This window comes from Leopardus geoffroyi, chromosome E1 (assembly GCF_018350155.1).
Source record: "Leopardus geoffroyi isolate Oge1 chromosome E1, O.geoffroyi_Oge1_pat1.0, whole genome shotgun sequence".
NCBI classification, from domain to species: domain Eukaryota; kingdom Metazoa; phylum Chordata; class Mammalia; order Carnivora; family Felidae; genus Leopardus; species Leopardus geoffroyi.
The window spans coordinates 4,640,084-4,667,978 of record NC_059330.1 but is presented as its reverse complement, the minus strand read 5'-3'; the positions used below and the strand labels follow the sequence as shown (position 1 = coordinate 4,667,978).

General features: G+C 42.9%; 1 protein-coding gene and 1 long non-coding RNA gene across 2 annotated transcripts; one reads left to right on the top strand and one right to left on the bottom strand.

Annotated features, from left to right (window-relative positions):
• LOC123603010 (myosin-2) lies at positions 1–25,773 on the top strand. Its single transcript, XM_045487378.1, has 40 exons — positions 1–57; positions 225–265; positions 1,797–2,020; positions 2,112–2,255; positions 3,971–4,127; positions 5,201–5,228; positions 5,312–5,420; positions 5,503–5,595; positions 6,126–6,189; positions 6,325–6,423; positions 7,066–7,169; positions 7,664–7,802; positions 8,161–8,279; positions 8,368–8,517; positions 8,634–8,804; positions 8,907–9,216; positions 9,844–9,917; positions 10,757–10,844; positions 10,937–11,054; positions 11,989–12,112; positions 12,208–12,344; positions 14,065–14,320; positions 16,144–16,386; positions 16,480–16,656; positions 16,739–16,884; positions 16,968–17,058; positions 17,144–17,533; positions 18,700–18,826; positions 19,758–19,876; positions 20,019–20,215; positions 20,920–21,103; positions 21,181–21,346; positions 21,448–21,572; positions 21,745–22,053; positions 22,141–22,344; positions 22,667–22,792; positions 22,880–23,050; positions 23,134–23,238; positions 23,358–23,453; positions 25,487–25,773. Exons 3-40 carry the CDS (start codon positions 1,817–1,819, stop codon positions 25,637–25,639), a joined length of 5,817 nt encoding a protein of 1,938 aa, XP_045343334.1. The 5' UTR covers positions 1–57; positions 225–265; positions 1,797–1,816; the 3' UTR covers positions 25,640–25,773.
• LOC123603021 lies at positions 14,144–27,530 on the bottom strand. The gene is made up of 2 exons (XR_006714682.1): positions 27,329–27,530; positions 14,144–14,462 (listed from the first exon to the last, which is right to left on the bottom strand). It is a non-coding gene; the product is annotated as an uncharacterized LOC123603021 (long non-coding RNA).
• Positions 27,531–27,895: the final 365 nt, after the last annotated feature.

Genomic DNA, 27,895 nt, shown 5'->3' with positions numbered 1-27,895 from the left:
AAGAGGGACACTGGCCACGCTGCCTGCTGCCCTGTGTCAGCTGCAGCTGATAGCTCGGTACTGCTCCTTCGGATACTACATGTTTCACATCCATGGCTTTGTTGCCTGCTGTTTACAATAGAAAGCAATACTGCAGATAGGATTGTGTGTGTGCGTGCGTGTGTGTGCACGTTAACTAATGAAGTGTTTCTTTCCTTTTTTTTTTTTTTTTTTTTTTTTTACAGAACTGTCTTGCTTCCAGGCTACATCTCCACTTGCTAACAAGGTAAGATTCAGACTAACCAGTCCCTGGAGGGGAATGTGAGAGCCTCTGGGATGGATCTGTGTCACTTAGCAACCTTTGAGAAAGTGCTGGTCTCAGTAAATACCTTAACAAGTGTACTTCAGGAAAGGTGCTGGAGAAAGAGGGAAGGAGCAGACAATGCACATATAGTCATTTGGGATGCAAGCAATCATTGGTGGGGTGACATTTTGGCAAGAAAATTGCTAATGGAATTGCTAGTTTGCCAATAGAATATTCCATAGGGGGAAAAATCTGCACTAAGATTCTCTTGCTAAAAATCTCAAATTTAATAAAAATGTATCCTGCTTTTAGAGTTCATTAAGTAAACATGCTCTCTAACATATAAGAAAGAAGGAACCTAGGAAAATGCTTCCTTTAAACTTCATGAAAACTTTTAAGAAGTTACCATGCCCAGTGCTGAGTGTTGCATGAAATTAAGATACTGCGAATCTTTTGTTACACACGTGAAGGTATTTCTGTGCCCTTTCTACTACTACTGTCCACCGCATTTCTGAAGGAAGACCCTGGTGGATAGCTGATCAAAATGAGTTTCAAGTAACCTGATCCTGTAATGACTGCAGTAACATTCTTTGCCAAACCGTTCATTCTACTGATGCGGCTGGCAATCGGCAGATAACAGAATAGAGCAGTCCAAGCCTGCATTCTCCAGAAGGAGATCTGAAAGGGCCAAGGGAGTCCTTCAGTGTAGAAGAATGAGGATAATAATAACATGGAGGGTCAACTAAACTTCAGTGAAATAAATTAAAAATAATTTTTAAAAATGAGGATAACATTTGCTATGGCTTTTATCCTCAGTTAGGTTAATGGATTAACTGGATTTAATACGCAAAGAAATTATGTTAGACAAACTCTAATAAGCACACAACTAGAGAAAAAGAGGTAAACAAAATTATCATCCCCCAAACCACTGACCTTGAGCGCTTCTGGCTGAAAATCTAAAGGAGGAAGTAAAGTTCTCTTACATTACAGGACAAGAAATGGAATTGTATCACGTTGCAATAAATGACATTTTACATCTAAATGGTAGCCTGCACTATTTCAAACTGCTTTCTGAGTCATCACTTGACCTTTTTCCCCAAAGTATCTGTAGTGTATCTCACAGGCTGTGAATTAAGAAAGGCAGATGTAATCCCTGTTCTAAAGAGGGAGACACTGAGGCTCAGAAAGATCAAGTGCCTTCCCCGGGGTCACAAGCCCCTCAGCAGCATGCGGAGACTACACTCAGCTCCCTGATTAGAATGCTAGTGTTGGAGGATGGGAGAAAATAACGCATGTAAAGCCCTGGGTACTGTGATGGTTACACAGTGACCCTCGATACATCTGAGACCTTGTGATTATGTTTGTTCCAGTAACTATAGTATGGTACACAGTGGACCTGCCTGGTGAAATTTCCAAAAAGTGGATTCTCCATGAAATATCATCAGTGCATAGAGATCTACTGACACACATGGCAGTCCAGAATCTCTAATGTGAAATGCCCCGTCTCCTTTAGGATCTCTGAGCTCAGCAGCCATGAGTTCAGACCAGGAAATGGCCATTTTTGGGGAGGCAGCTCCGTACCTCCGAAAGTCTGAAAAGGAGCGCATTGAGGCCCAGAATAGGCCCTTCGATGCCAAGACATCTGTGTTTGTGGCGGAGCCCAAGGAATCCTTCGTCAAAGGGACTATCCAGAGCAGAGAAGCAGGGAAGGTGACGGTGAAGACCGAAGCAGGAGCGGTAAGTAGAGTCCATGGAGCTGGCCACACGTGATTGATGATTTTTGGTTTGGTCACTCAATTGACAAAAAGTTATCCTTCCTACCTACCAGACTCTGACAGTGAAAGATGATCAAGTCTACCCCATGAACCCTCCCAAATACGACAAGATCGAGGACATGGCCATGATGACACACCTGCACGAGCCTGCCGTGCTGTACAACCTCAAAGAGCGTTACGCAGCCTGGATGATCTACGTGAGCACCCCCTGCCCCAGCCCCAAGTGGTCTTTATCGCCATCACCACCGACCTGCCAGTCTACTGCTTCCACTCTAGTATAAATGGGTCAAAAGTAGTGACCCGTTTCGTTTTCACTAGTAGCGTAACTAGTTCGCACACAAGTTAACTCGTTAGTACATCAGTTAGTTAACTAATTAAAAGGCTCACTATTGCTATTGTGAGGCACAACCCAACAACCAGACTTCATTCTCTGTCTTCCCATCCAAAGCCAGGCAAGGCCACCATTCATGTGCACTGGGTTTGCCACATGTCCCTTGAACAACAATGCAGCAGCTACTGTTTATGGCTCAACCATGTGCCTACATTTCTACCACTCCCCCCCATCCTAGTTGTAGAATCATCCAGAGGGAAATGATAAACTTATGTCTCAACACATAAAAATGTTTTAAGAACCAAATTTCACGCAGTTACACTCCTCCAAAATAACAGCAACCAGCATCCGTGTGTTCTGGTCCCTTCTACATGAATGCCACCTCCTCGAGTTAACCTCTCCACCTTCCTCCGGCAGAGCAGGACATTCTGTCCTATGGTCTCTGCCCCAGCCACAGCACTGACCTTGGGTTTCCACCGCCATCCATTCACATGTCTGTCCCCTATGTGGACTGGAAACCCAGAGCTCCCCGAGGAATGGCATCTCATTCAGGTTTTGCTCCTGTGCCCTGCAGAGGTCTGGCACATGATACATGCCCAGTAAACATTGCAGAACTGAACTTACTATATCACACTGACATTTTTGTGTGCTTCAGCCAGTGCTGCTATGCAGCTGGATGACACCTGCACAGGTGCACCTGCTGCTCAGGGCCAGTGTCCGTGCTGACTGGCCAGTGCCTGTCTTACACCAGCTGTCCAAGTTTTTGAAAATCTCCCTGTTTGGTCATAATGTATTCACATCATTCTGTGTCCTGTTTCTTTAGAGCTTCATAGAAATTTGCAAATGTTTCCCCCATATTGCTAAATACGTTCATGCATTTTTAATTTTTTTTAATGTTCTTTACCTTTGAGACAGAGAGAGAGAATGCAAGTGGGGGAGGGGGAGAGAGACGGGGGGGGGGGACACAGAATCTAAAGCAGGCTCCAGGCTCTGAGCTGTCAGCACAGAGACTGACGCAGGGCTCGAACTCACAAACCGTGAGATCATGACCTGAGCTGAAGTCAGCTGCCCAACCAACTGAGCCACCCAGGCGCCCCCATTCATGCATTTTTAAATGCCTTTTTAAATGCCTGCATCCCACTGTCTTTAGAAGATTTCCTGTAGTTCACCTAACTGCTTCCATAGTGTTGGGCACTTCGGGTGTGTCCAAACTTCCTTTGTCATGAATTTGAACTATCTTAATGCGCAAAGGAAATCTATGCATATTTCCTAAAACAGAGTAAAAAATGTCTCATCCTACACATGAAGAAACAAAACAAAACCAACCTTTGGAGCTCCTGCTATGTGAAAGTCTTGTGACAAGTCCCAAAAGGAATAGTAAAAATTCTAAATTGGGATCCCTCCCCTCATGGATTTTACTATCTCATTATTGAAACTTCCAACTAGTTTTCATGCCAATGCCTTTGAGAAATGTAGGGTACTTACTTAAAGTGCTCCTTTGGGTCAGATTTCATCTAAGTGAAATGCACACCTAGCAGGAGAAGCCTTTGGATAGCTGCTTTTTTTTATTCCCTTGAATAGACCTACTCGGGCCTCTTCTGCGTCACCGTCAACCCCTACAAGTGGCTGCCGGTGTACAACCCCGAGGTGGTGACCGCCTACCGAGGCAAGAAGCGCCAGGAGGCCCCGCCCCACATCTTCTCCATCTCCGACAACGCCTATCAGTTCATGCTGACAGGTGAGTTGAATGCTCTGTATGTTCATAATCTTTTCAGAGCAGAACAATAAGAGAAAGAGACTCTAACCATCTCAACACAGTCTCTGAGCCCTTTGGTTGAGCTGGAGACAGTCTGGAAAAGAGAAGGTGTAAAAGACAACTTGCAATCCCTAACATTACATAATAGATAATGATCTCTTAAACTTTTAAAAGTCAACAGAGGTTGGCCATAGTTAGAGAACTGACTTTTGAGTGACTCAGAAACTAGAAAAAGTTGAGCAAAAATTATAAAACACTGTTTACATGTATGTACACACACACACACACACACACACACACACACACACACACAATCACATACACAGACTATGTTTCCATTACCAAGAGCCAAAAACCAGAAGAGTAAAATCTGCCGCTGTGGCCTTATCCTCAACATCAGAAACTATGACCAATGAATACCCTCTCTACATCACAGAAGGTGTAAATTCTCTTGCCCTTCGCCCAGAACCAATCTGAACATGGTGTGTTTGGTATTAAAACAGCTACACCATGAATCTTCTTCCTAGAATACTGTCTCAGCTAGCCCAATCTAAGATACTTGGGGAAAAGGTTTAGAGAATTCATCTTGGGAGAGTAAAACATTAGAACAAACCTTTCCCCCCAAATATGACTAAAGCCATGATTACTTCCAAAGCTATACTTCTGCGCTATATTTACCCCATCCCACATACTGTTTCTTGCACCTACAATAAATACGTCGCTGCTGGAGTTGTCATCTGAATCCAAGTGAAGACTCAAGTGCATTTTTAATATTTCCTTAGTGGTGAAATATGAAAAAGACAAGATCTGGTGCTTGTTTGCAGTGTTCTGTTTAAATGGTTGCACGTATGCTAAAGTCAGCGGTGGGGTGCAGGGAGGGACTGGGGTACACGAAAGGGATACCGGAGGCCTCAGGCTCATGAAGCCCCAGGGACTGCAGAGGCCAGTCTGAAAAACACTAAGTTTGTTCCATTTTACTTACTGCTTACAAATATACAAAACCAAGAAACAAAAAAAAACCCCAGTATTAAATGTCTATAATTTCTCTTTTATAGACCGAGAGAATCAATCAATCCTGATCACGTAAGCAAACTTTATGCTCTCTTCTCATGGCTGTGACAGTTGCCACGTTTGGAACCTCCTCTGACTTAGCTTTTATTTGGCAGCGGAGAATCCGGGGCAGGGAAGACCGTGAACACCAAGCGTGTCATCCAGTACTTTGCAACAATTGCGGTCACAGGGGAGAAGAAGAAGGAGGAAGCTGGCAAAATGCAGGTGGGTCTGGGGTCAGACTCAAGATGTCAGGGCTCTCAGGAAGTCTGGAGCCCAGACGTGAGGACCGTGCTTGCCTTTGCAGGGGACTCTGGAAGATCAAATCATCAGCGCCAACCCCCTACTGGAGGCCTTTGGCAACGCCAAGACCGTGAGGAACGACAACTCCTCTCGCTTTGTGAGTCTCTTGGTCACTAGTATGGTCAACATTCATGGGATGCTTGTGAAGACGTTCTCTGAATCTTTTCCATTCACATTATATTGCAGCACGAATCTTTCCTTTCCCTCTGAGCACATAACATGGATCCAAGTCCCATCTAAAAAGATGTGACCACCATATATCTGAGTTCTTTCTTCTCTGGTCATTACCTCCAATTATTCACAATTTTAAAATGAAAGATAGGGGCGCCTGGGTGGCTCAGGTGGTTAAGCATCCAACTTCAGCTCAGGTCACGATTTCACAGTTCATGGATTCAAGCCCCGCATCGGGCTCTGTGCTGACAGCTCAGAGCCTGGAGCCTGCTTTGAATTCTGTGTCTCCCTCCCTCTCTGCCCCTCCCCCACTTGCTTGCACACACTCTCTCTTTCAAAAATAAACACTAAAAAAAATTTCTAAATATTAACACATTAGCATTCCAAGTGTTTTGAGTTTCTTGAAGATTTGATATGATTGAAAAACAAAGTAGTAATATTAGTTTTCCTTTCAAGGGTAAATTCATTAGAATCCACTTTGGCACTACGGGAAAACTGGCTTCTGCTGATATTGAAACATGTAAGTGCCTGGATCTCCTTTGTGGTCATTTCTGTTGCTTATAACCCAGGTTGCTTATATAAGGTGAACCCAAAGTAAAATTCGCATCTCACATGAAGTTTTGCACTGCTCCGCTTGTCATTTGTTTACTTCCAGATCTGTTAGAGAAGTCCAGAGTTACTTTCCAGCTTAAGGCTGAAAGGAGCTATCACATTTTTTATCAGATCACATCAAACAAGAAACCAGAACTAATTGGTAAGAAATGTCATGATCCCTTTTGAGAATGATTACACCAGCACCCTCCATGCATGGTCCAACCTCGTGTTCCATGACTGAATTTTGTCAGGTTTATCATCTGGAGTTTGAAAATAGCTTTGTAATTTTACGTGTGCTTATGATAAAAACCCAAAAGAAAAACTGAGGATAACACCCTCCAATCCTATCACTATGAAATAACCACTGTGAACACTTGGGTGGACACTGTTCTAGTAATTTTCTGTATATGCACCTTGAATACAGAAACACATACATATAATAACTGGAACCACAGTTTCATACTCTCCTGTGATGTACTTTTTTCATTGAGTAATAACGTATCATGGTTTTTTCCACATCACCAACCGCAGCTGCACATTATTATTTCTAATGGTTGCATAGTGTTATATGGTAGAGATAAGCATTATTTACTTAACCATACCCTTTTAAGGATATTTAGGTTGTTTCCAGTTCTGGATTTTAAAGAGTCAGTGCTGTGCTGACCATTCTTACAGATATAACTTTTCCCAGTATGGGATAATCTTCTTTGGCTTTATACAGTGTCTTAGAATTTATCTAGACATCTCTTGTTTTAGTGAAGGGGATAATTCTGCTTACCTTTTCTCTGTTTCACGTACACAGAAATGCTTCTGATCACCACCAACCCATATGATTACCCATTTGTCAGTCAAGGGGAGATCAGTGTGGCTAGCATTGATGATCAGGAAGAACTGATGGCAACCGATGTAAGTAGAATGCAAGAAAATCAGAATGATGTTGGGTTAGAAGCTATGGTCCCTCCAGATAAATATTCAGATTCTTGTAGAAACAGCAAAAGAGGGTTCAAAGACAAGCATGGATGTGCCACCCAGAGCCAACCAAAAGGATTAAGATGTGTCCCACAACATTTTATTTTCCCTTTTAAACACCTGTCATTTCTGAATTTGCCTAAACCACTTTTTTTGAAATCCACTTAATGAGATCCATACCACTTCTCAAAATAACAAGTCCTTTAAATTTACTATTTTGTTCCTTCTCTTAAGTTTACTTTTTGAATCTTAGAGGCTATGTTCAGTGCTGGCCTTTGGTTGACCAACTCCCCATACACCCACTCTAAAGAGTTCCTTGCACCCCATTAGCACTGAGAGTTTGACCAACAAGTCAGGAATCAGAATGTGAACAATGCATAGTAAGTGTGTAGATCATAACCTAACAGTTACCTTATTGGTTATGTCGGCAGAGTGCTATTGATATTTTGGGCTTTACTAATGAAGAGAAAGTCTCCATCTACAAGCTCACGGGTGCCGTGATGCATTATGGGAACATGAAGTTCAAGCAGAAGCAGCGTGAGGAGCAGGCCGAGCCAGATGGCACCGAAGGTATCAACTAAGTCAACCACCTGATTTTATTTTTGTTTGAAAATCACATTCTTAAACTTGTTACCCTTGCATTTGTCTAGGAAGACAAATTCATTTTTAAGAATTGAGTTTTAAAGCATACCGAGATAATATACTATGTGAAGCCTCATATTAGATAGATGTTTCTTAACATTAATGAAGTTTTTTAGGGCACACTACCCATAAAGTCTTGAACTCAGTGGGAAAAAAATGGGCAAGAATGCTCAAAAAGATATTCTGAAAACACTGCATAAAATGTCTATAGATTAAACAAACTTTTTTTGAGCAAGTGGGTCGCTTTGGGCCATAATAACATTGTTCTACCCTTTCTTGCTTTCAGTTGCTGACAAGGCAGCCTATCTCCAGAGTCTGAACTCTGCTGACCTGCTCAAAGCCCTCTGTTACCCTAGGGTCAAGGTCGGCAATGAGTTCGTCACCAAAGGCCAGACTGTAGAGCAGGTAGGTGCATAATTCAAATTCGTCAACAGGAAGTGAGCATTTTTACAGTCCTCTGATAACCTCAAGAGAGATATTTTTGTTTTTCAAGGTGTACAATGCAGTGGGTGCCCTGGCCAAGGCCGTCTATGAGAAGATGTTCCTGTGGATGGTCACCCGCATCAACCAGCAGCTGGACACCAAGCAGCCCAGACAGTACTTCATCGGGGTCCTGGACATCGCCGGCTTTGAGATCTTTGATGTGAGTTGTTGGAATAAGCGGCCCTGTTAAGGCCCCTCCGCTTCGTGTCTGCTCTGCCGAATTCCCCCTGGGTTTCCCAAACTCACTTGAGCTCTTTGGTGTTTGCAACGCCCTAGTTCAACAGCCTGGAGCAGCTGTGCATCAACTTCACCAACGAGAAGCTGCAACAGTTCTTCAACCACCACATGTTCGTGCTGGAGCAGGAGGAGTATAAGAAGGAGGGCATCGAGTGGACGTTCATTGACTTCGGGATGGACCTGGCTGCCTGCATCGAGCTCATTGAGAAGGTGTCCTGATCTGTCCACTCAGTAACCTCGTCTTGTCTACTCTGCAGCTCACTGCTGCAGCTCACGTGTACCTTACACGCATTTTGCTTTGCTTTAATCCAGCCTATGGGCATCTTCTCCATCCTGGAGGAGGAGTGCATGTTCCCCAAGGCCACAGACACCTCCTTCAAGAACAAGCTGTACGAGCAGCATATTGGAAAGTCTGCCAACTTCCAGAAGCCCAAGGTGGTCAAAGGGAAGGCCGAGGCCCACTTCTCTCTGATACACTACGCTGGCACCGTAGACTACAACATAACTGGCTGGCTGGACAAGAACAAGGACCCACTGAATGAGACTGTGGTTGGTCTGTACCAGAAGTCTTCAATGAAAACTCTAGCTTACCTCTTCTCTGGAGCTCAAACGGCTGAAGCAGGTAATGCTCAAAAACTGTAACACCTTCTCTAGGTATCACAAAAAGTGATGTTAGCTCAAGGCCAGTTTCAGGATGGCAGGGCCAGACCCATTGCTCTTCCACATTTTGAGTAAATAGGCTGCATTGCCGTCATACATGTGTGTCTCACTCCAGCACTGACAGAGGCCTTACTGCAAATGGTCAGAGAGGAACTATTAGGATCTCAACCAATGAAAAGCCTCAGTTTCTTGGATTCTCTCCTGCTTCTTCCTTCACATCTACTGGATATTGAGTATCTAGGAATATTTAAGACAATGGAGTGACAGAGCTCTCCCTATCTAGACTAGCTTCCACTGATGATTTTTGAAGTTACTGTGTCCCCCAAGTGTCCTAACATTAAGGATCCATCTTTATGATACAGTGAAGTGAATCCCTTCATTTCACCTTAAAATGTAGAAAAAAAAATCACAGAAGAGTGGATGCAAGCTTAGTTGACAGGTAAGAGTCCCTCAGGCTCCAACAGAGGCCAGCAGTGTCCCCCAAAGTGTTCCCCTTGATGTGTGCAGAAGTCGGCAATAAATAAGCACGAAACAGCCCTGCCAATTCAAAAGTACACTTGAGTGACACCTTCCCTTATTTTCTCTCCAGAGGCGAGTGGTGGAGCCAAGAAAGGTGGCAAGAAGAAGGGCTCCTCTTTCCAGACAGTGTCTGCCCTTTTCCGAGTAAGGACGAAACTGGGTCTCACACTCCCCAGTTGCTTTAGGAAAATCTGTTTTTCAAAGCACAGACTCTTCTTTCCACAAGTCACTTAGGAAAAGACTGACACTGATTAATGGCTTCTGTTCATCGATCTTTGGAGAGAAGAGGTTTAAATTACTGAGAAATCATTAGCTCGTCTTTCATGACAAGTCAAGTGAAGCCGAATATTTTACAGGAAATTTTGTAAAATGGAATACTCTACCATTCATAATCTAGTCAAGTCGTGAAACTAAGCAATGACATGTACTCAGAGAGACTAAATCATCAGTGAAACTAAGGAAAATCTAGCAGCTAGCTTAGAAGGAACTTAATATGGCATCCTTGTTCTTAGTCCAGTCAATCCTCGATTACAACTGATAGATTGTTCCCCTTTAGCTAATCTTTCTGCCCTGAAAGGGCAGATATATTTATGAGAAAAAGCCCCATCATGATGTAGGCATGCATGTACTCACTGGAGAATATGGAGAGTTTGGGAGAAGAAAGTGAAACCAGTATGGGAAGGCTAGTATGGGAAGGCAATGGCCTTATAAATGTTTATGGAAAGCCATGGACCAGGGAGGAAGTAGGACTTTGCTTGAAAAAGATCATGTGTCAGGCTGTGTAACTCCTGCTAACTCAAGTGGAGAAAGAGGGACTAAGGAGAAACCTGCATGTCAGGAGAAGCATGGCAAGGTGTTACCTTACATGAAAATGATTCCTGCTGGTCATTCAACTCAGACATAGGCATTGATTTTATAGACACCGCCAAATACTCATAGCCATATTAAAGTTGGAGATAACAGGATTTTTCCTGATTTCACAGGAGAATTTGAACAAGCTGATGACCAACCTCAGGAGCACACATCCTCATTTTGTGCGGTGTATCATCCCCAATGAAACCAAAACTCCTGGTAAGAAGCTCTAGAATGAAAGCACAAAGCATGACTGCCACACCTCCCTTCAAAAAAGATCTCCACAGTGGAATAAATATGTATATTTGTAGGGGCCATGGAGCATGAACTTGTCCTGCACCAGCTGAGGTGTAACGGAGTGCTGGAAGGCATCCGCATCTGCAGGAAGGGATTCCCCAGCAGAATCCTTTATGCAGACTTCAAACAGAGGTCAGGCTCTCCTAATTACGGTGTATCTTAAAGTTTAATATAAATATACTTATGCAAGCAAAACAATTTAGTGAAAAATATGTCTCTATTTGTTATTTTTGATTTGCCACAAAAAAAGAGTGAAAAGTGATAAGCCTCAAAACACCTTTATAATCTAGACCACATATTTTATACTCCAGACTTTTCATGGGCTTTACCAAGCTCCGGGCTTAGCCCACAGATATATACACTAACTTCAATAATTATGAGAACTATCATTTTCTAATGTGTAAATCTGTTTGGGTTATCTCATTTAATCTTTACAAAACGTCGGTAGAGGTAAGTCCTATCAACACCTCCTTTTATAGATGAATGAACTTGAGCCTCAAGGAGATTAAGCTACTTGCTCAAAGTCACATGGTTATTGGTGTCTGAGTTAGGAACTCCCCCATGCAGGTATATATCTCCCAGTGGGTGCTTTTCTGTCACTTCCTATCTTCATCTTTCTGTCTCACACACCAGTTTCACAAGGTTTCCCAGAATGTTCACAATACCAGCTCCTCAGCAACTTTCTCCTCCCTAGAGAAGTCCATCTTGGGAGTCGAACAAGAGACCAAGGGGATAAGGGGCTGGCAGCAGCTCCAGGGAGCTGGTTACATGTTACATTTTATTGGTCATCTACATCTTGGTGTGAATAAGATCACAGAATCCTTTCCTGAGAACAAGGTCTGATGAGGCAGAAAGGAAAGCTACAGCTGTGCAGGAAGGTGAAATGGGGTAAAAAGAGACAGTTGATGCTAGTTTGACCAACTACGTATAGGAAGTCCTTCCTGTGAACAAAGGAGGATACTTTTTTTTAAAGCTCCAATTTTCTAAATAGGTCATTTAATGTTTATCTGCTATTAGTGTCATCATAAACCACCTTAAAAAAAAAACCTATTATTTACTTAAACAGATACAAGGTATTAAATGCAAGTGCAATCCCTGAAGGGCAGTTCATTGACAGCAAGAAGGCTTCTGAGAAGCTCCTTGCGTCCATCGACATTGACCACACCCAGTATAAATTTGGTCACACCAAGGTAATGGTCTCTAAAGCCCACCCGATGCTATCCGTGTCCCTTTGAAGTTTATGTACAGTTTCTGATCTGAAAATCCTCCCCCCCCCACCCCACAGGTCTTTTTCAAAGCTGGTCTTCTGGGGCTTCTAGAGGAGATGCGAGATGACAAGCTGGCCCAGCTGATTACCCGAACCCAGGCCAGGTGCAGAGGCTTCCTGGCCAGAGTGGAGTACCAGAGGATGGTGGAGAGAAGGTATAAATATAAATTATTTATTCACATCTTTCTGCTTCAGAAACACATTTGAGGTGGCTTAAGACTCAGATATGATAAGGCCACTGATGTCAGCAAGAATGAGTAAGAGTCCTATACTGACTCTTCAGGTAGGGGTCATCACCGTGAAACATATTCTGAGTTCAGGGTAAAAGGGGGGGGCACAAAGAGTGGATAGCTCTCATCTAACAAGAGAAAATACAGCAGTGTAAAAATAAACCAGTGTGAATTTAGTGGGTAGATCATTAAATTAGACACATTGAAATGAACAACAGACAGTATTTTCAACAGTGATTTTTTTTTTTTTTTTTTTTTTTTTTGCACTAGAGTTTAGGGCTTTTAATTTGTCCCAAAGTTGCTGAAGCAAAAATCAACAGCGATTTTTAAAAAATATTTATTTTTGAGAGAGAGAGAAAGAGCATGGAGGAGGGGCTGAGAGAGGGGGGACAGAGGATCTGAAGCGGGCTCCGAACTGATAGCACAGAGCCTGACTTGGAGCTTGAACTCATGAACCGTGAGATTATGACCTGAGCTGAAGTCGGATGTTTAACCGACTGAGACACCCAGGTGCCCCTCCACAGTGATTTTTATGCAAGATGTAGAAACCACTTCTTCCATCTGATTATTTCTATTATCAAGCTGTTATGATTTAAAACATTGAGGACATTTATCTGTGAAAGATTTTTTTCAGTAAGTTAATACAATGTCACCAAGATACATAGCTTTCTGGTGATCTGATTTGACGCAGGGTCAGAATTCTAAGTGCAAAGAGCCAGGTGTCTCAAACTGCAGAATGCATGTGAACAGGGCCCATGTTGAGAAATGCATTTCTATTGGCACATGCACATTCATACACCTGTGTGTAAATATATATGTAATTTACATGAAACAAATTTTATTTCTATCACCTGTAGTTATGTTAATACCTTCTACTGTATTCTATTTTATTAAAAATAATAAGTTTGCTTATAAACCACTATATGTATATATATATATATAAATATATATATATTTGTATATGTATATATAAATATATATATAAATATACACACATACACACATACACACACATATATGTATGTATTTGGGCAGTTAATTGCTTATATATGAAGGTAATTCATTTTTTAAATAATTTAGACTTTTTAAATGTAAGAATATTACAGAGTAGAGTGCAAAATTCACACAACATTAAAATACATGAAACCAGAGATTTTCACAGAAATTCTTCTTTAATGAAGCCCTTTGTTCCACACCCACATCCCTCAGGGGTCTAGCTCCCCTTAAGTGCTCTTCGTGGTGTTCCAGTGGCAAAGCCTGAGAAGCACTGGTATACAGCAGTTCTTAAAGGGTGGTCCTTAGACCTGAATTGTCGGTGTCTTTTGCAAACTTATTAAAAATGCAAATTTTTAGACCCCCATCTCAGATCCTCTGACTCTGAATCTCTGGGGATAAGGCTCAGGAAATAGTATTTTACAAGTCCTTCAGATGATTCTTAGGTACACCAAAAGTTGGAGAGGCCCTGATGAAGAGAGGTGAGTGATTAACACGTCCTTGACCATCATCCCAAAGTAGAATTTCTTCCATCTGTGCTTCTGAAGGTAGGCGAGGAACAGGGTGGGACAGAACCTCCAGCTCTCACTGCCAAGACTTCATCTCATTTCTTCATCCACACAGTATCTAACTTGCACCAATTACATTTCAGAGAAGCCCTCTTCTGCATCCAGTACAACATCCGCGCCTTCATGAACGTCAAGCACTGGCCCTGGATGAAACTCTTCTTCAAGATCAAGCCCCTCCTCAAGAGCGCGGAGACCGAGAAGGAGATGGCCACCATGAAGGAGGAGTTTCAGAAAACCAAAGACGAACTCGCCAAGTCAGAGGCAAAGAGGAAGGAACTGGAGGAAAAGATGGTGTCACTGTTGAAAGAAAAAAACGACCTGCAGCTCCAAGTTCAGGCTGTAAGTGGTGGTGTCACGCTATAGGTGCTGCAATCGGGATGCAAGTGGCCGCAAGTGGAAAGAGTTGGGTAGTCGGTGTGGGGACACTCACTGGTGGGAGAAGGTCAGTGCACTCTGATGGTTCCAGTAAAGTCCATACATCCTTTCATCATCCCAAACCAGGAGCAATAAGGTAAAACAGACCACTGTCACCCATCCTCCACAATTTCATCAAACTACAGGATTTATTACTTCTTTTCTAAAAATTTTGAAGACAGTCCTTGGAAGTGATTTTAACATAAAACTATCACAAATGAAATATTAAGGGGAGGATAGCATGTACAGAGTTGATTTTTTTTTTTTTAATCTCTGAAACTTCCTTAAACTCATGGATGTCCATGAGTCTTAAATCACAATACATACAGCTGGCAAATGTCAGGAATTCTACAACACATTTTAGGGAATTCTTGTTTGTCACTGATCTCCACAACTCGGGTCCATTCTTTCCAATCCATCTGCACAGGCTGTGCCCCATCACATCACACCTGGATTGCTGTGTCAGCACCCAAGAAGATCTGCCCACTCACCCCCACCCCCCCACCACAGCCCTCTCCTCCCTCCAGCCTACTCGCTGTTCACTCCCGCACCAGTCATTTCAGAACAGCCTCCATCAACTCTGAAATGTAATTTATGAGACTGCCTTTCATTTCGGAGTGAACTGAATTGGTCTGGTATAATTTACTCATCACGAAATCATGTATTTCGCCTGTTGATTAAAATTGGTTTCTTCTGTCAAGTGTAGGCAGTGTAATAACTCTTTCTTCTTGATCACAGAAGGAAAAAGAGCTGTCTTCTGTGCCCACCCCCTTCAGATCTATCCGGAATGCTCTTCTGTTGTCCCTAGAGATTTACTAAGAATTTGTCCTACACACGACATTCACTACATGGTACATGCATCACATTTTACTCTTTTGTGGATTCAAAGGCTGATATGGAGTCTCCTGATGAATGTGTATATCAATTTGTCACTCATATCCTGTTCACTCCCAACCCTCTTAATTGGAGACATAGCAGGTTGCCAAGAATTCCTTGATTACTTTATGCCCTAACTTGAATGTAGAACATCATAACCAAGATCACCTTCCAGTTCTACAAAGAGAACCAGTTAATTAGCAGCTGCATCCTGAAATGCTCACTGGAATGCTTTCTCTCCTCCTGCTCCATCCCCCAATGACTTGATTTCTACAAAATCAAATCCTACCCACTTCTCAAGGCTCAACTCAAATGCCACTTCATTCAAGGAAACCACCTCTAATAGAACTTCTCAGATCTCTTCTGTCACTAACTGCTTTCTAAATTCATGGTAGCTTTTTGGGGGTAGGCTTTCTTTTTTTTTTAATCTTTTTTTTTTTTTTAACGTTTATGTTTTTTTGAGACAGACAGAGACAGAGCATGAACGGGGGAGGGTCAGAGAGAGGGAGACACAGAATCTGAAACAGGCTCCAGGCTCTGAGCTGTCAGCACAGAGCCCGATGTGGGGCTCGAACTCACGGACCGTGAGATCATGACCTGAGCCGAAGTCGGCTGCTTAACGGACTGAGCCACCCAGGCGCCCCAAGGGGGGGGGTGGGTAGGCTTTCTAATCGACCAGAGAATACACTCTTCTGAAGGAATAGGATAAAATCTGATTCATTTTGGTTTTCTCGCAATGTATCCTGGATTGCATACAGGAGGTGGTTCATATTTTTTTTAAAGCCAAAGATCCAACAGCAGAGGTTAACATTGTTATTGCTGTGAAATATTTCATTCTTTCTTTGCAATTTTGATTTTGTTTCCAACTCTAGGAAGCTGAAGGCTTAGCTGATGCAGAGGAAAGGTGCGATCAGCTGATCAAAACGAAAATCCAGCTGGAGGCCAAGATCAAGGAAGTGACTGAGAGAGCTGAGGATGAGGAGGAGATCAATGCTGAGCTGACGGCCAAGAAGAGGAAACTGGAGGATGAGTGTTCAGAGCTCAAGAAAGACATCGACGACCTTGAGCTGACCCTGGCCAAGGTTGAAAAGGAGAAGCATGCCACAGAGAACAAGGTACGAATCACACTCTGTTCTACCATATCGAGGTTCCGTCAGCCTAGTAAACCTGCTTTAGAGCAGATACCATTTCTTCTTTAATTTTTCAAGGTGAAAAACCTCACAGAAGAGATGGCAGGCCTGGACGAAACCATCGCTAAGCTGACCAAGGAGAAGAAGGCCCTCCAGGAGGCCCACCAGCAGACCCTGGATGACCTACAGGCAGAAGAGGACAAGGTCAACACGCTGACCAAAGCTAAGACCAAGCTCGAGCAGCAAGTAGATGATGTAAGTCCAGGATTATTGAAAAAATTATTTTCTTCGAAAGGAAGCTAAGCATTCCTTTACACTAAACATGATTTATATTTAGCTTGAAGGGTCCTTGGAGCAAGAAAAGAAACTCCGCATGGACCTGGAAAGGGCCAAGAGGAAACTGGAAGGTGACCTCAAGTTGGCCCAGGAGTCCATAATGGACATTGAGAATGAAAAACAACAACTTGATGAGAAGCTCAAAAAGTAAGCATGGAAGAACTGTTTATGAACTTGCTTTTGGTGGTGGGTATACACTCAATTGTTATTTTTTGCAACTTTCCAAAAAGGAAAGAGTTTGAAATCAGCAATCTGCAAAGCAAGATTGAAGATGAGCAGGCCCTGGGCATTCAGCTGCAGAAGAAGATCAAGGAGCTGCAAGTAAGTTGGTATTTCTGAAAGTCTGGCTCAAAGAGGCACAGTTACCACACAGAGAAGCTAAGTGCATGCTTTTCACCACCCCCAGGCCCGCATCGAGGAGCTAGAGGAGGAAATCGAGGCAGAGAGGGCCTCCCGGGCCAAAGCAGAGAAGCAGCGCTCAGACCTCTCCCGCGAACTGGAGGAGATCAGCGAGCGGCTGGAAGAAGCCGGCGGGGCCACTTCCGCCCAGATCGAGATGAACAAGAAGCGGGAGGCCGAGTTCCAGAAGATGCGCAGGGACCTGGAGGAGGCCACCCTGCAGCACGAAGCCACAGCGGCCACCCTGAGGAAGAAGCACGCGGACAGCATGGCTGAGCTGGGGGAGCAGATAGACAACCTACAGAGGGTCAAGCAGAAGCTGGAGAAGGAAAAGAGCGAGTTGAAGATGGAAATCGACGACCTGGCCAGTAACATGGAGACCGTCTCCAAGGCCAAGGTATTAGAACCTGGCAATTTGTCATCAATGAAATAATCCTTTATGTATGCAGCATAGTTTGCACATGGTACTTTACACACATTATGTCCTTTGTTTTTTACAGTAATCTAGGGTAAGCAAGAAAGAAACTAGTATCTGTATTATTTGCATTTAACATATGAAGAAACTGAAATTCGAAGAAGTTAAGCACATTGGCCCCATTACACCATTAATAAATGACAGGACCAGCTTTTGAACATAGGTCACCTATGTTCTCACAGGTTCCAGCTGGAGAACACAGGTCTCCAATATTCTCAAGCACTCAATAAGCCAAGTTTCATTGTACATAAAGGCAGTCAAGTATGTGAATACATGCTTTTAGAAGAATACACCATACAGTTCTTACAAGAATCTTACATTTAAAGCATATTATTTATTATATTAATTTATTTATTCAAATTTATTATATTAATAGTGCATGGAGCTTCACAGTTAGCTGTTTAAAAATCCCAATGTAGGGGCGCCTGGGTGGCGCAGTCGGTTAAGTGTCTGACTTCGGCCAGGTCGCGATCTCGCGGTCCGTGAGTTCGAGCCCCGCGTCGGGCTCTGGGCTGATGGCTCAGAGCCTGGAGCCTGTTTCCGATTCTGTGTCTCCCTCTCTCTCTGCCCCTCCCCCGTTCATGCTCTGTCTCTCTCTGTCCCAAAAATAAATAAGTGTTGAAAAAAAAATTAAAAAAAAAAAATCCCAATGTAGGGGGCACCTGGGCGGCTCAGTTGGTTAAGCATCCGACTTCAGCTCAGGTCATGATCTCACAGCTGGTGGGTTCCAGCCCCGCATCAGGCTCTGTGTTGACAGCTCAGAGCATGGAACCTGCTTCGGATTCTGTGTCTCCCTCTCTCTCTGCCCCTACCCCACTCATGCTCTGTCTCTTTCTGTCTCAAAAATAAATAAACTTTTAAAAATTCATAATAAAATAAAAATAAATAAATAAAAATCCCAAAGTATATTCTCAACTTCACAGAGCAATCATAACATAACAAAAAGAATTCTTACATATCACATTGCACATACAAGAATTTGATTGATTTTACGTCAAAATAAGTACTTTTCTGTCTTATAAGAAATTTCAGCAATAGCAAAATGATATTAAAATATGTTTGTTTCCTGCTTTTACTTCTTCTCACAGGGCAACCTAGAGAAAATGTGCCGCACGCTGGAGGATCAAGTGAGTGAGCTGAAGTCAAAGGAGGAAGAGCAGCAGCGGCTGATCAATGACCTGACGGCCCAGAGAGGACGCCTGCAGACCGAATCCGGTAATTCTCTCCTCTTCTGGGCACTGAGAATGGAGATGGTGCGGTTGAAACAACCGATTTGGTAATGTGAGAGCCTAATAAAAACTGAGAACATGTGTGGTTCACGGAATGGTTCAGACTCTTGACCTACTTGCAAGGTCACTTGGGGACAACGCTAGAGACAAAGACTTCAATAGGAGCGGATCAAGCTCTGCTCCAGAAAAGCATAGAGTGGCTGGCCACACGGAGGGGCTGCCTGGGATTAGGAGTCACTGTCGCCTGGGGCCTGGGACTCCTGTTACAGGCTGAGTTTCTGTTTCTATACATCAAAGTGAACCAAATTCCTTTATTTAAAAAAAAGGTTTTTTATGTTTATTTATTTTTGAGAGAGAGAGAGAAAAGCATGAGTGGGGGAGTGGCAGAGAGAGAGGAAGACACAGAATCCGAAGCAGGCTCCAGGCTCTGAGTTGTCAGCACAGAGCCCGATGCGGGGCTGGAACCCACGAACCATGAGATCATGACCTGAGCTGAAGTCCAATGCTTAAGTGACTGAGCCATCCAGGCACCCCAAAGTGAACCAAATTCCTGAATGGGGCATGCATAATAAGCCCGTCTCTCAAAAGTCTGATGAAACAGCGATCATGTAGAATTCAGTACCCTGGCTCCCATAACCAGACTTGGCCCAATATCATATACCCAGAGAGATTTAGCTACGGTAGAGAACAAAAAGAATTTCAGCTGTATTTATACATTCAGATCAATATGTAAGTTCCCTCATAAAAATCAGAAATTTGACATTAAGCATGAAGATGCCAACAGAAATTTCAATCATTTGAGCATTCAATGCAGGGGGTGGGGGGAAGGGAGTTAAGAGTTAAAATTTACTTCTAATATGGGCTTGTAAAATTGTTTCTTCACTTTTAAAAATGGTGTCATTTCTTTTATGGATCAGGTGAATTTTCTCGACAGCTGGATGAGAAAGAGGCTCTGGTGTCTCAGCTATCACGAGGCAAACAAGCATTTACACAACAGATTGAGGAGTTAAAGAGGCAGCTGGAAGAGGAGATAAAGGTAAATAATAATACTGTCAGACTCATTTTTGTCGTATGACCTAACCCTAACTGGAGTCCGTTACACCAACTTTTAAAGGGTTTGAAACTCAAGAATTAAACATTAAACATCCAATAAAAGAAAGCTGTAACTATCTCCACAGGCCAAGAACGCGCTGGCCCACGCCCTGCAGTCCTCCCGCCACGACTGTGACCTGCTGCGGGAACAGTACGAGGAGGAGCAGGAGTCCAAGGCCGAGCTGCAGAGGGCGCTGTCCAAGGCCAACACCGAGGTGGCCCAGTGGAGGACCAAATATGAGACGGACGCCATCCAGCGCACAGAGGAGCTGGAGGAGGCCAAGTACGTGTGCAGATATGAGAGAATGTGCAGAAAGCTTTGCACATTGATCCCGAAAGATCCAACCCTCCGTGAAGTCACCCACAAACGTTCATTAATTAGCTCCTGTTTGCCGGGTGCTATCAGGCCCTGAGAATGAGACACGAGTAAAGCAAACGTGATACCTGCCCTCCTGTGCTTGAGGAATGAGTAACAAATAATTGTACAGACAACTAGGCCTTATTACTGTCTGTCAAGCACACCAAGTTCATTGTGGCTTCAAGGCTCTATACTTGCTGGTCCCTCTGCTGGAATGCTCTCCCCCCAGATCTCCCTCCAGCTCACTCTGACTTTTGAGATCTTGACTCAAATGCTACCTCCTCAGAGAGGTCTTCCCTGAATATCTAGAATAACTGCCCAACCCTTACTCTATTTTACTTTTCTTCATTGCACTTATATCTGCAAGATGTTATTGTGCATACTCTCGCTCCCTTATCCTTTCTGTCTTGCACTCATTTGGAAGCTTCATGAGGCAGGGACCTTCTTTTTTCTTCTTTTGTCTTGCTCACTGCTACGTATCCAGTGTGTGGTTCATAGAAGGAGCTCATCTATATTTGTTGAATACATGCATATTGCTAATATGAAGTTTCCATCACTCTTCAGTGTGGTAATAGTTCCTCTCTCTTGCTTTGGTTCACTCCTCCCTACGAACATATATAATCTTCAAGGAAGAAGCTGGCCCAGCGGCTGCAGGCGGCCGAGGAGCACGTAGAAGCGGTGAACGCCAAATGTGCCTCCCTGGAGAAGACGAAGCAGCGGCTCCAGAACGAAGTGGAAGACCTCATGCTCGACGTGGAGAGAACAAACGCGGCCTGCGCGGCTCTGGACAAGAAGCAGAGGAACTTCGACAAGGTACCTTGTGCTGCAGCCTCTGCTCTCCGCTGTCTTCCTTGGTACTTGACAGCAGATAACCACTCCCGGTTTCTCAGATCCTGGCAGAGTGGAAACAGAAGTATGAGGAGACCCACGCTGAGCTCGAGGCCTCCCAGAAGGAGGCCCGCTCTCTCGGCACTGAGTTGTTCAAGATGAAGAATGCCTACGAGGAATCCCTGGATCAGCTAGAAACTTTGAAACGGGAGAACAAAAACTTGCAGCGTGAGTCCCTTTCACTTTCAGCAACATCCATGCCTTGAGGAACCTCTCTCTTATGTCCTCTGTCTGATTAAATCTCTGCCTGTCTTTAACCCAAACAACAGAGGAGATTTCTGACCTCACGGAGCAGATTGCAGAAGGAGGGAAACGTATCCATGAGCTGGAGAAGATAAAGAAGCAAGTGGAACAAGAGAAGTGTGAACTCCAGGCTGCTTTAGAGGAAGCAGAGGTATAGGTCAAATGGTGCATTACAAACAAATAAGGTCAGAAAATACTTAGGCACGTCCACATAGGTTGAATTAAAAAAAAAAGTGGCACAAAATTCATGGAAGGAAAGGTGTGCAGATAAACTTTCAGATGCTTCCATTCCCTGCTAATGTCACCACTTGCTGTCATTAAAGGCATCTCTTGAACACGAAGAGGGAAAGATCCTGCGCATCCAGCTGGAGTTGAACCAAGTCAAGTCTGAAGTCGACAGGAAAATCGCTGAAAAGGATGAGGAAATTGACCAGCTGAAGAGAAACCACATCAGAGTCGTGGAGTCGATGCAGACCATGCTGGATGCTGAGATCAGGAGCAGGAATGACGCCATCAGGCTCAAGAAGAAGATGGAGGGAGACCTCAATGAAATGGAAATCCAGCTGAACCACGCCAACCGCATGGCTGCAGAGGCCCTGAGGAACTACAGGAACACCCAGGGCATCCTCAAAGTAAGTGGGTTCGAAAGAGGGCCCCAAGGGGCTTGGGGAGACTGCAGCCCTGAGAACGAGGTGTCTCAACGATCGTTCATTCCACAGGACACCCAGCTGCACCTGGACGACGCGCTCCGGGGCCAGGAGGACCTGAAGGAGCAGCTGGCCATGGTGGAGCGCAGGGCCAACCTGCTGCAGGCTGAGATCGAGGAGCTGCGGGCGACCCTGGAGCAGACGGAGAGGAGCAGGAAAATCGCAGAACAGGAGCTCCTGGACGCCAGTGAGCGCGTCCAGCTCCTCCACACCCAAGTGAGTATAACAGAAGAGTGAAAAATACAAAGGAATGAAAATGAAATTCTCGCTCATATCGTAGCTTTATCTAAGAATGTACTCACAGTGTTTTATGGAGGATAACGTTTAAAACATTTAATATTTGTGGGTTAGTAATATTTATCTGTACTGTGACATCCAAAGTTGATTGTCGTTCAAAAATATATTGTCATCTCAGATAACTCATTGAACAAGGAGGGATACTAATTACTTAATTAACTAGCCTGTGAGTTCATTAGAAATCTGGCATCCCAACTTTGCTCTCATATACTAGATATTTCTAAATTTGCTATTTTAACAGAACACCAGCCTGATCAACACCAAGAAGAAGCTGGAGACAGACATCTCCCAGATCCAGGGAGAGATGGAAGACATTGTCCAGGAAGCCCGCAACGCAGAAGAGAAGGCCAAGAAGGCCATCACTGATGTGAGCAGAGGGCAACACGGTGGTGCTCCAACTTGAATCGTGATGCGCCAGCCCAGCTCTCAACCGGTTTTGTTTCACTGCTAACAGGCGGCCATGATGGCCGAGGAGCTGAAGAAGGAGCAGGACACCAGCGCCCACCTGGAGCGGATGAAGAAGAACCTGGAGCAGACGGTGAAGGACCTTCAGCACCGTCTGGACGAGGCTGAGCAGCTGGCCCTGAAGGGCGGGAAGAAGCAGATCCAGAAACTGGAGGCCAGGGTGGGTCTCTCAATCTCTGTCTACTTCCATTTACTCCTGGTGCCTTATTAGTTCAAAGTTCTTAAGAGCCTACTTATTTGTAGGTGCGTGAGCTGGAAGGAGAGGTTGAGAGTGAACAAAAGCGCAGCGCTGATGCCGTGAAAGGTCTGCGCAAACACGAGAGGAGAGTGAAGGAACTCACTTACCAGGTACACCAAAAGTTTTTATCAGCTAAGTGCTTCCCATACATACGTGAAACATTCATATACAACGATACAATGGTCAAGTGGTTTTGAAGTAAGGCCCTGTGGTTTTTATAATCTTTCAGACGGAAGAAGATCGGAAAAATATTCTCAGGCTTCAGGATTTGGTAGACAAACTTCAGGCCAAAGTGAAATCTTACAAGAGACAAGCTGAAGAGGCTGTAAGTATCCTTAAGATGGAAGGGAAGAGAGAGGTCCCTTATTAAGAAAAGCTAATGAACAAATAATTAAGGTTTACTATTCCTGGTAGTAAATAAGCCATTTGCTTTTTAGAAGACTTGTACTCCTTAAAAACATTTGTGAATTTTGTAATGTTAACGGCTTGATTTTAAAAGTAAATTTTCTGGGCGCTCAATCGGGTGGCTCAGTTGGTTAAGCATCTGACTTCTGCTCAGGTCATGATCTCATGGCTCATGAGTCCTGCATCGGAATCTGTGCTGACAGCTCAGAGACTAGAGTCTGTTTCAAATACTGTCTCCCTCTTTTTCTCTGCCCCTCCACTGCTTGCACTGTCTCTCTCTCTCTCTCTCTCTCTCTCTCTCTCTCTCTCAAATATAAATAAACATTAAAACATTTAAATTAAATAAATTTTCTATACACAAAGAAACCTCAAAAAATTTCAAAGTAGAAATAATGCAGCTCACATTCTTTAGCCACAGTGTGATAAAATTGTAAAGTGACAGGAAAATATAAACACAAATTCCCAAATGCTTAAATGCTTAAAACACTAACTTTCCTAAATAATCTTGGGTTAAATTGGAAAGAAAAAACATAATTACTGAATACTTATTAATCATAAATAAACTTCAAAGAGGATGCTACTTTTACAAACCTAAAGAATGTAGTCAAAGTTGTCTTTGGAGGACAATTCATTGCTTTATGAATCAAAAGAAAAACAAATAAATAAACTGAAAGTCCAATAAAGAAATTACAAATAATGAAAGAAATATTGTTAAAGATAAAGGTAGACATTGATAAATTAGAGTATACTATTTTCTGATCATTTCTGGGGAGTTAATAAAATAAATACACTTATAACTAGCTTAATCAAGGAAAAAGAGAAAGAAAATACAAACACATTAGAAATGAGAAAGGGGGGGCATGCCTGGCAGGCTCAGTCAGAAGAGCATGAGACTCTTGATCTCAAGAGTAATGAGTTTGAGCCCCATGTTGGATGAAAAGATTACTGAAAAATAAAGAAAGAAATGAGAAAAGAGACAAACCACACAATCAGAAAATTATTTTTTACATAAAATATAAATCTGTCAACAAAGTTTAAATCTTACAGAAATTGATGATTTTTTTAAAAATTGATGATTTTTATAGGAGGCTATAAAAGTCCATTTACTTCTGAAAATGGACTCAGGTCCAGATAGGTCTTTCAAAATTTCAAGTAACAGATAATCCCTGAGCTATGTAAGCCATTCCAGAGCATGGGAAAAGATGGAAAGCTTTCCAGATCATTTTAAGAAGCTCACGTAACCCTCATACCAAAACCTGTCCAAGAGAGAAGGGGGGGGGGGAGGGCAGCATGGAACTAAAGGCAGTTTTACTCATGAATGTAGTTACAGCAAAGATAAATAACTAACTCGCCAAAACCTTATTTTATTAAGGGGATTGTCCATCATGATTAAATAGGCTTAATTCCTTCAGTGTAAGGATTACTTAATATTAGCAAATCTGTCAGTAGAATCATTACATCCAAAACAGGACAAAAAAATGATTGTTTTGAAATGTTCCAAAATGATATAAAAATTCAACGTTTATTTCAATTTAAAGACACTATTAAGAAATTCATCCTTTATATGATAAAGAATATCTATCTTTATATCTATATAAAGAATATCTATCTCGAGCCTACAGTCACCTTATAGAAAGCATTGACAAGAAGCAGGACTTCAGTATTCTTGCCTGCTCTGCTCTTCTATATTTTTTCTGCTTTACTCGTGGTGCATATCTTTTAATATGTTTTCATTGCAAAGTAGGGTTGCAATTATTTGTGGGACACCAAGCCCCAAATAAATCAAAATGTTCACTTCAATAATAACCAAAATCCAGGAGGCAGTAAGACAACAAGGTTCCCTGCTGAGTATTTTAAGTTCTCCATACATGCCAAGTCCTTTCTTCCCTTAGATCTACAGAGTCTAGAAAGATGCACAGTGGGGATTCCTTACAATTCCATTTTCATTCTCAGGAGGAACAATCCAACACAAATCTATCTAAATTCCGCAAGCTCCAGCACGAGCTGGAGGAGGCCGAGGAACGCGCTGATATTGCTGAGTCCCAGGTCAACAAGCTGCGGGTAAAAAGCCGGGAGGTCCACACGAAAATCATAAGTGAAGAGTGATCATGTCCTGATGCTACGGAACGACTGAAGAGAGGCACAAAATGTGAAGTCTTTGGTCATTTCCTTCTGTAATTATTGTCTATTCTACCCTACTGCAAAGGAAATAAAGAGCATAGGGTACTTTGCAAACAGCATCCTTAGACTGGTCTTTTCTCTCTCTCTTAAAGCGGTGTCAAAGCTAGAATAATCACAAGGCTATCAAACAATTACACTCAACCTGCCATTAAGAAGTAGCATTCACTTTTAAGTCTATAAAAATACTTTAAGACTACAAAGTTGTTGCCTATCAGGGAAGTCTGTTTTGGAAGAAATCTGAGGGTCACCTTCCTTTCTTTCTAACCTTTCCCTAATGCCAGGTCATAGAAGGATCTTAGAAAGCTCCTGATTCCCCTAACATAAACCTACTTTTCCAGGTCTATGCAAAGAATGACAGCGGCTATACTCCCAAATAGACTACACTATATCATTACTTCTCCTTGATGTTATCAAGAATACAAATCCAAAGTATTAGTATCATTAGCCCACAAGGATTTTTTTCAGCACTAATGCCGATACACCATATATTCAGAGAACACACATTGGGTAATGGGTATGCCATGCAAGAGTGAGATATACCCTTCTCCCTAGGAAAACTACAGGGTGCCTATCAAGTCTGGAGACAAAGAGAATATTATTCTATATACTCCAATGTAATATCAATAAGCTATTAGCCTATGTTTCCAGATTTGATGGCTGCCTGTATTATCATGTGAAGAGCCAAAATAAATAAATGATCAAAAGTGTCAATAAAATATGAGTCCCTAGATAACTTAGGTGCATATTCAACACACATAATAATGAGTATCACTGTGGTGCAAAAACCCAGATATTGTAGCAATCTGGATTACTCAGAGAAGTTTTTCTAGATGATCAAGATTTTTTTTAAGTTTATTTATTTACTTTGAGAGAAAGAGGGAGACAGCATACATAGGGAAGGGGCAGAGAGAGAGAGAGAGAGAGAGAGAGAGAGTGAGAGAATCCCAAGCAGGCTCTGTGCCATCAGCACAGAGCGAGCCCAATGCTGGGCTCAAACTCATGAACCATGAGATCATGATCTGAGCTGAAAATCAAGAGTTGGGCACTTAACCGGCTGAGCCACATAGGTACCCTGATGATCAAAATTTTCAAAAATGAATTCAGTTGAGGTGCAGAGCCAAAAGTATGACCTTCCTAGACAGCATAAAGGAAAAGCCAAGTGGTCACTATCCATGTGAATTGAAAGCAAGAGTATATTGGTTTAAATGTACTGCAGGAGAGTGACTTAAATCAGACACAAGGAAGCAGCTTAGCAGGTAACTAGGATTCCCACTGTTATTCTGGCCTTAGGAAGGGTGTGGGATCACCCTTCTCGCTGCTTTGGCCCCGCTTTCACTTTGTTCCCACACCACCTATAAATGCTTCAGTGCCTGGTAACTTGGCAGTAATGACCAAAACCAATGTCTTACAACAAACTTACTGCAAAATCTGTCCAGAGTGGGTCAAAGGACTACCTTAAAATTCATATCAAATCCTACTGAGAACATTATTAAAATGTTCTGTCTTCCTGAAAATCACTGCCCACGTTTCTCGGAGATCTGCTAAAGAAAATGAATGTGAAAAAAAAAAAAAAAAAAAACCCAGTTATGAAAGAAAGTAAAATTCTATCTATACCTGTGGTAACCAAGCAGGTTAGGAGTTGGCTAGGAAGGCTCCATCAGACGCATGACTCCTATAAGACCCTTCCTGATGGCTTTGATCTACTCCAGACACAAGAGTGATACCAGAAAGCACGCTGGGCTGCCATACCAATCAGGTGACCAGGGTCAAGGCTGCTGAGTAATTTGTGGTCACTCCCTTTTATTCTCTGGACCTCCGCTATTTCCTTAGTAAAATGAGGAATATGGGTCTGATGGTCCCTTACCATAATAGATCCCATGACCAGTACAACCAGTATCTCTAGACACGTGCTTTCAGAAGGTGACCCATTTCATTAAACGGATTGAAATGTAAGTGCAAGAACACAGGGACTGTTGCCACACAGAGTATATGCAGCAACTTGGGTCTCAGCCGCTGACAGACAATGCAGACACAGAGAGACACAAGACAGACACAATAACAAACATCTCCTAAAAAATCAGAATAGAAAACAATGTTCAGGTATCGTTTGTAAGCAAAATGTGAAATATATACCATGGGTAGCTGGTGGAGGAGTCACAGGTGCTGCCTCTAGACAGAGAA

Coding starts and splice junctions, on each gene's coding strand:
- LOC123603010 (XM_045487378.1), top strand. CDS start 1,817: ATGAGTTCAGACCAGGAAATGGCCATTTTTGGGGAGGCAGCTCCGTAC. Junction 4,128..5,200: donor CTATCAGTTCATGCTGACAG/GTGAGTTGAATG, acceptor TCTCTTTTATAG/ACCGAGAGAATCAATCAATC. Junction 23,454..25,486: donor AGAGACAAGCTGAAGAGGCT/GTAAGTATCCTT, acceptor TTTCATTCTCAG/GAGGAACAATCCAACACAAA.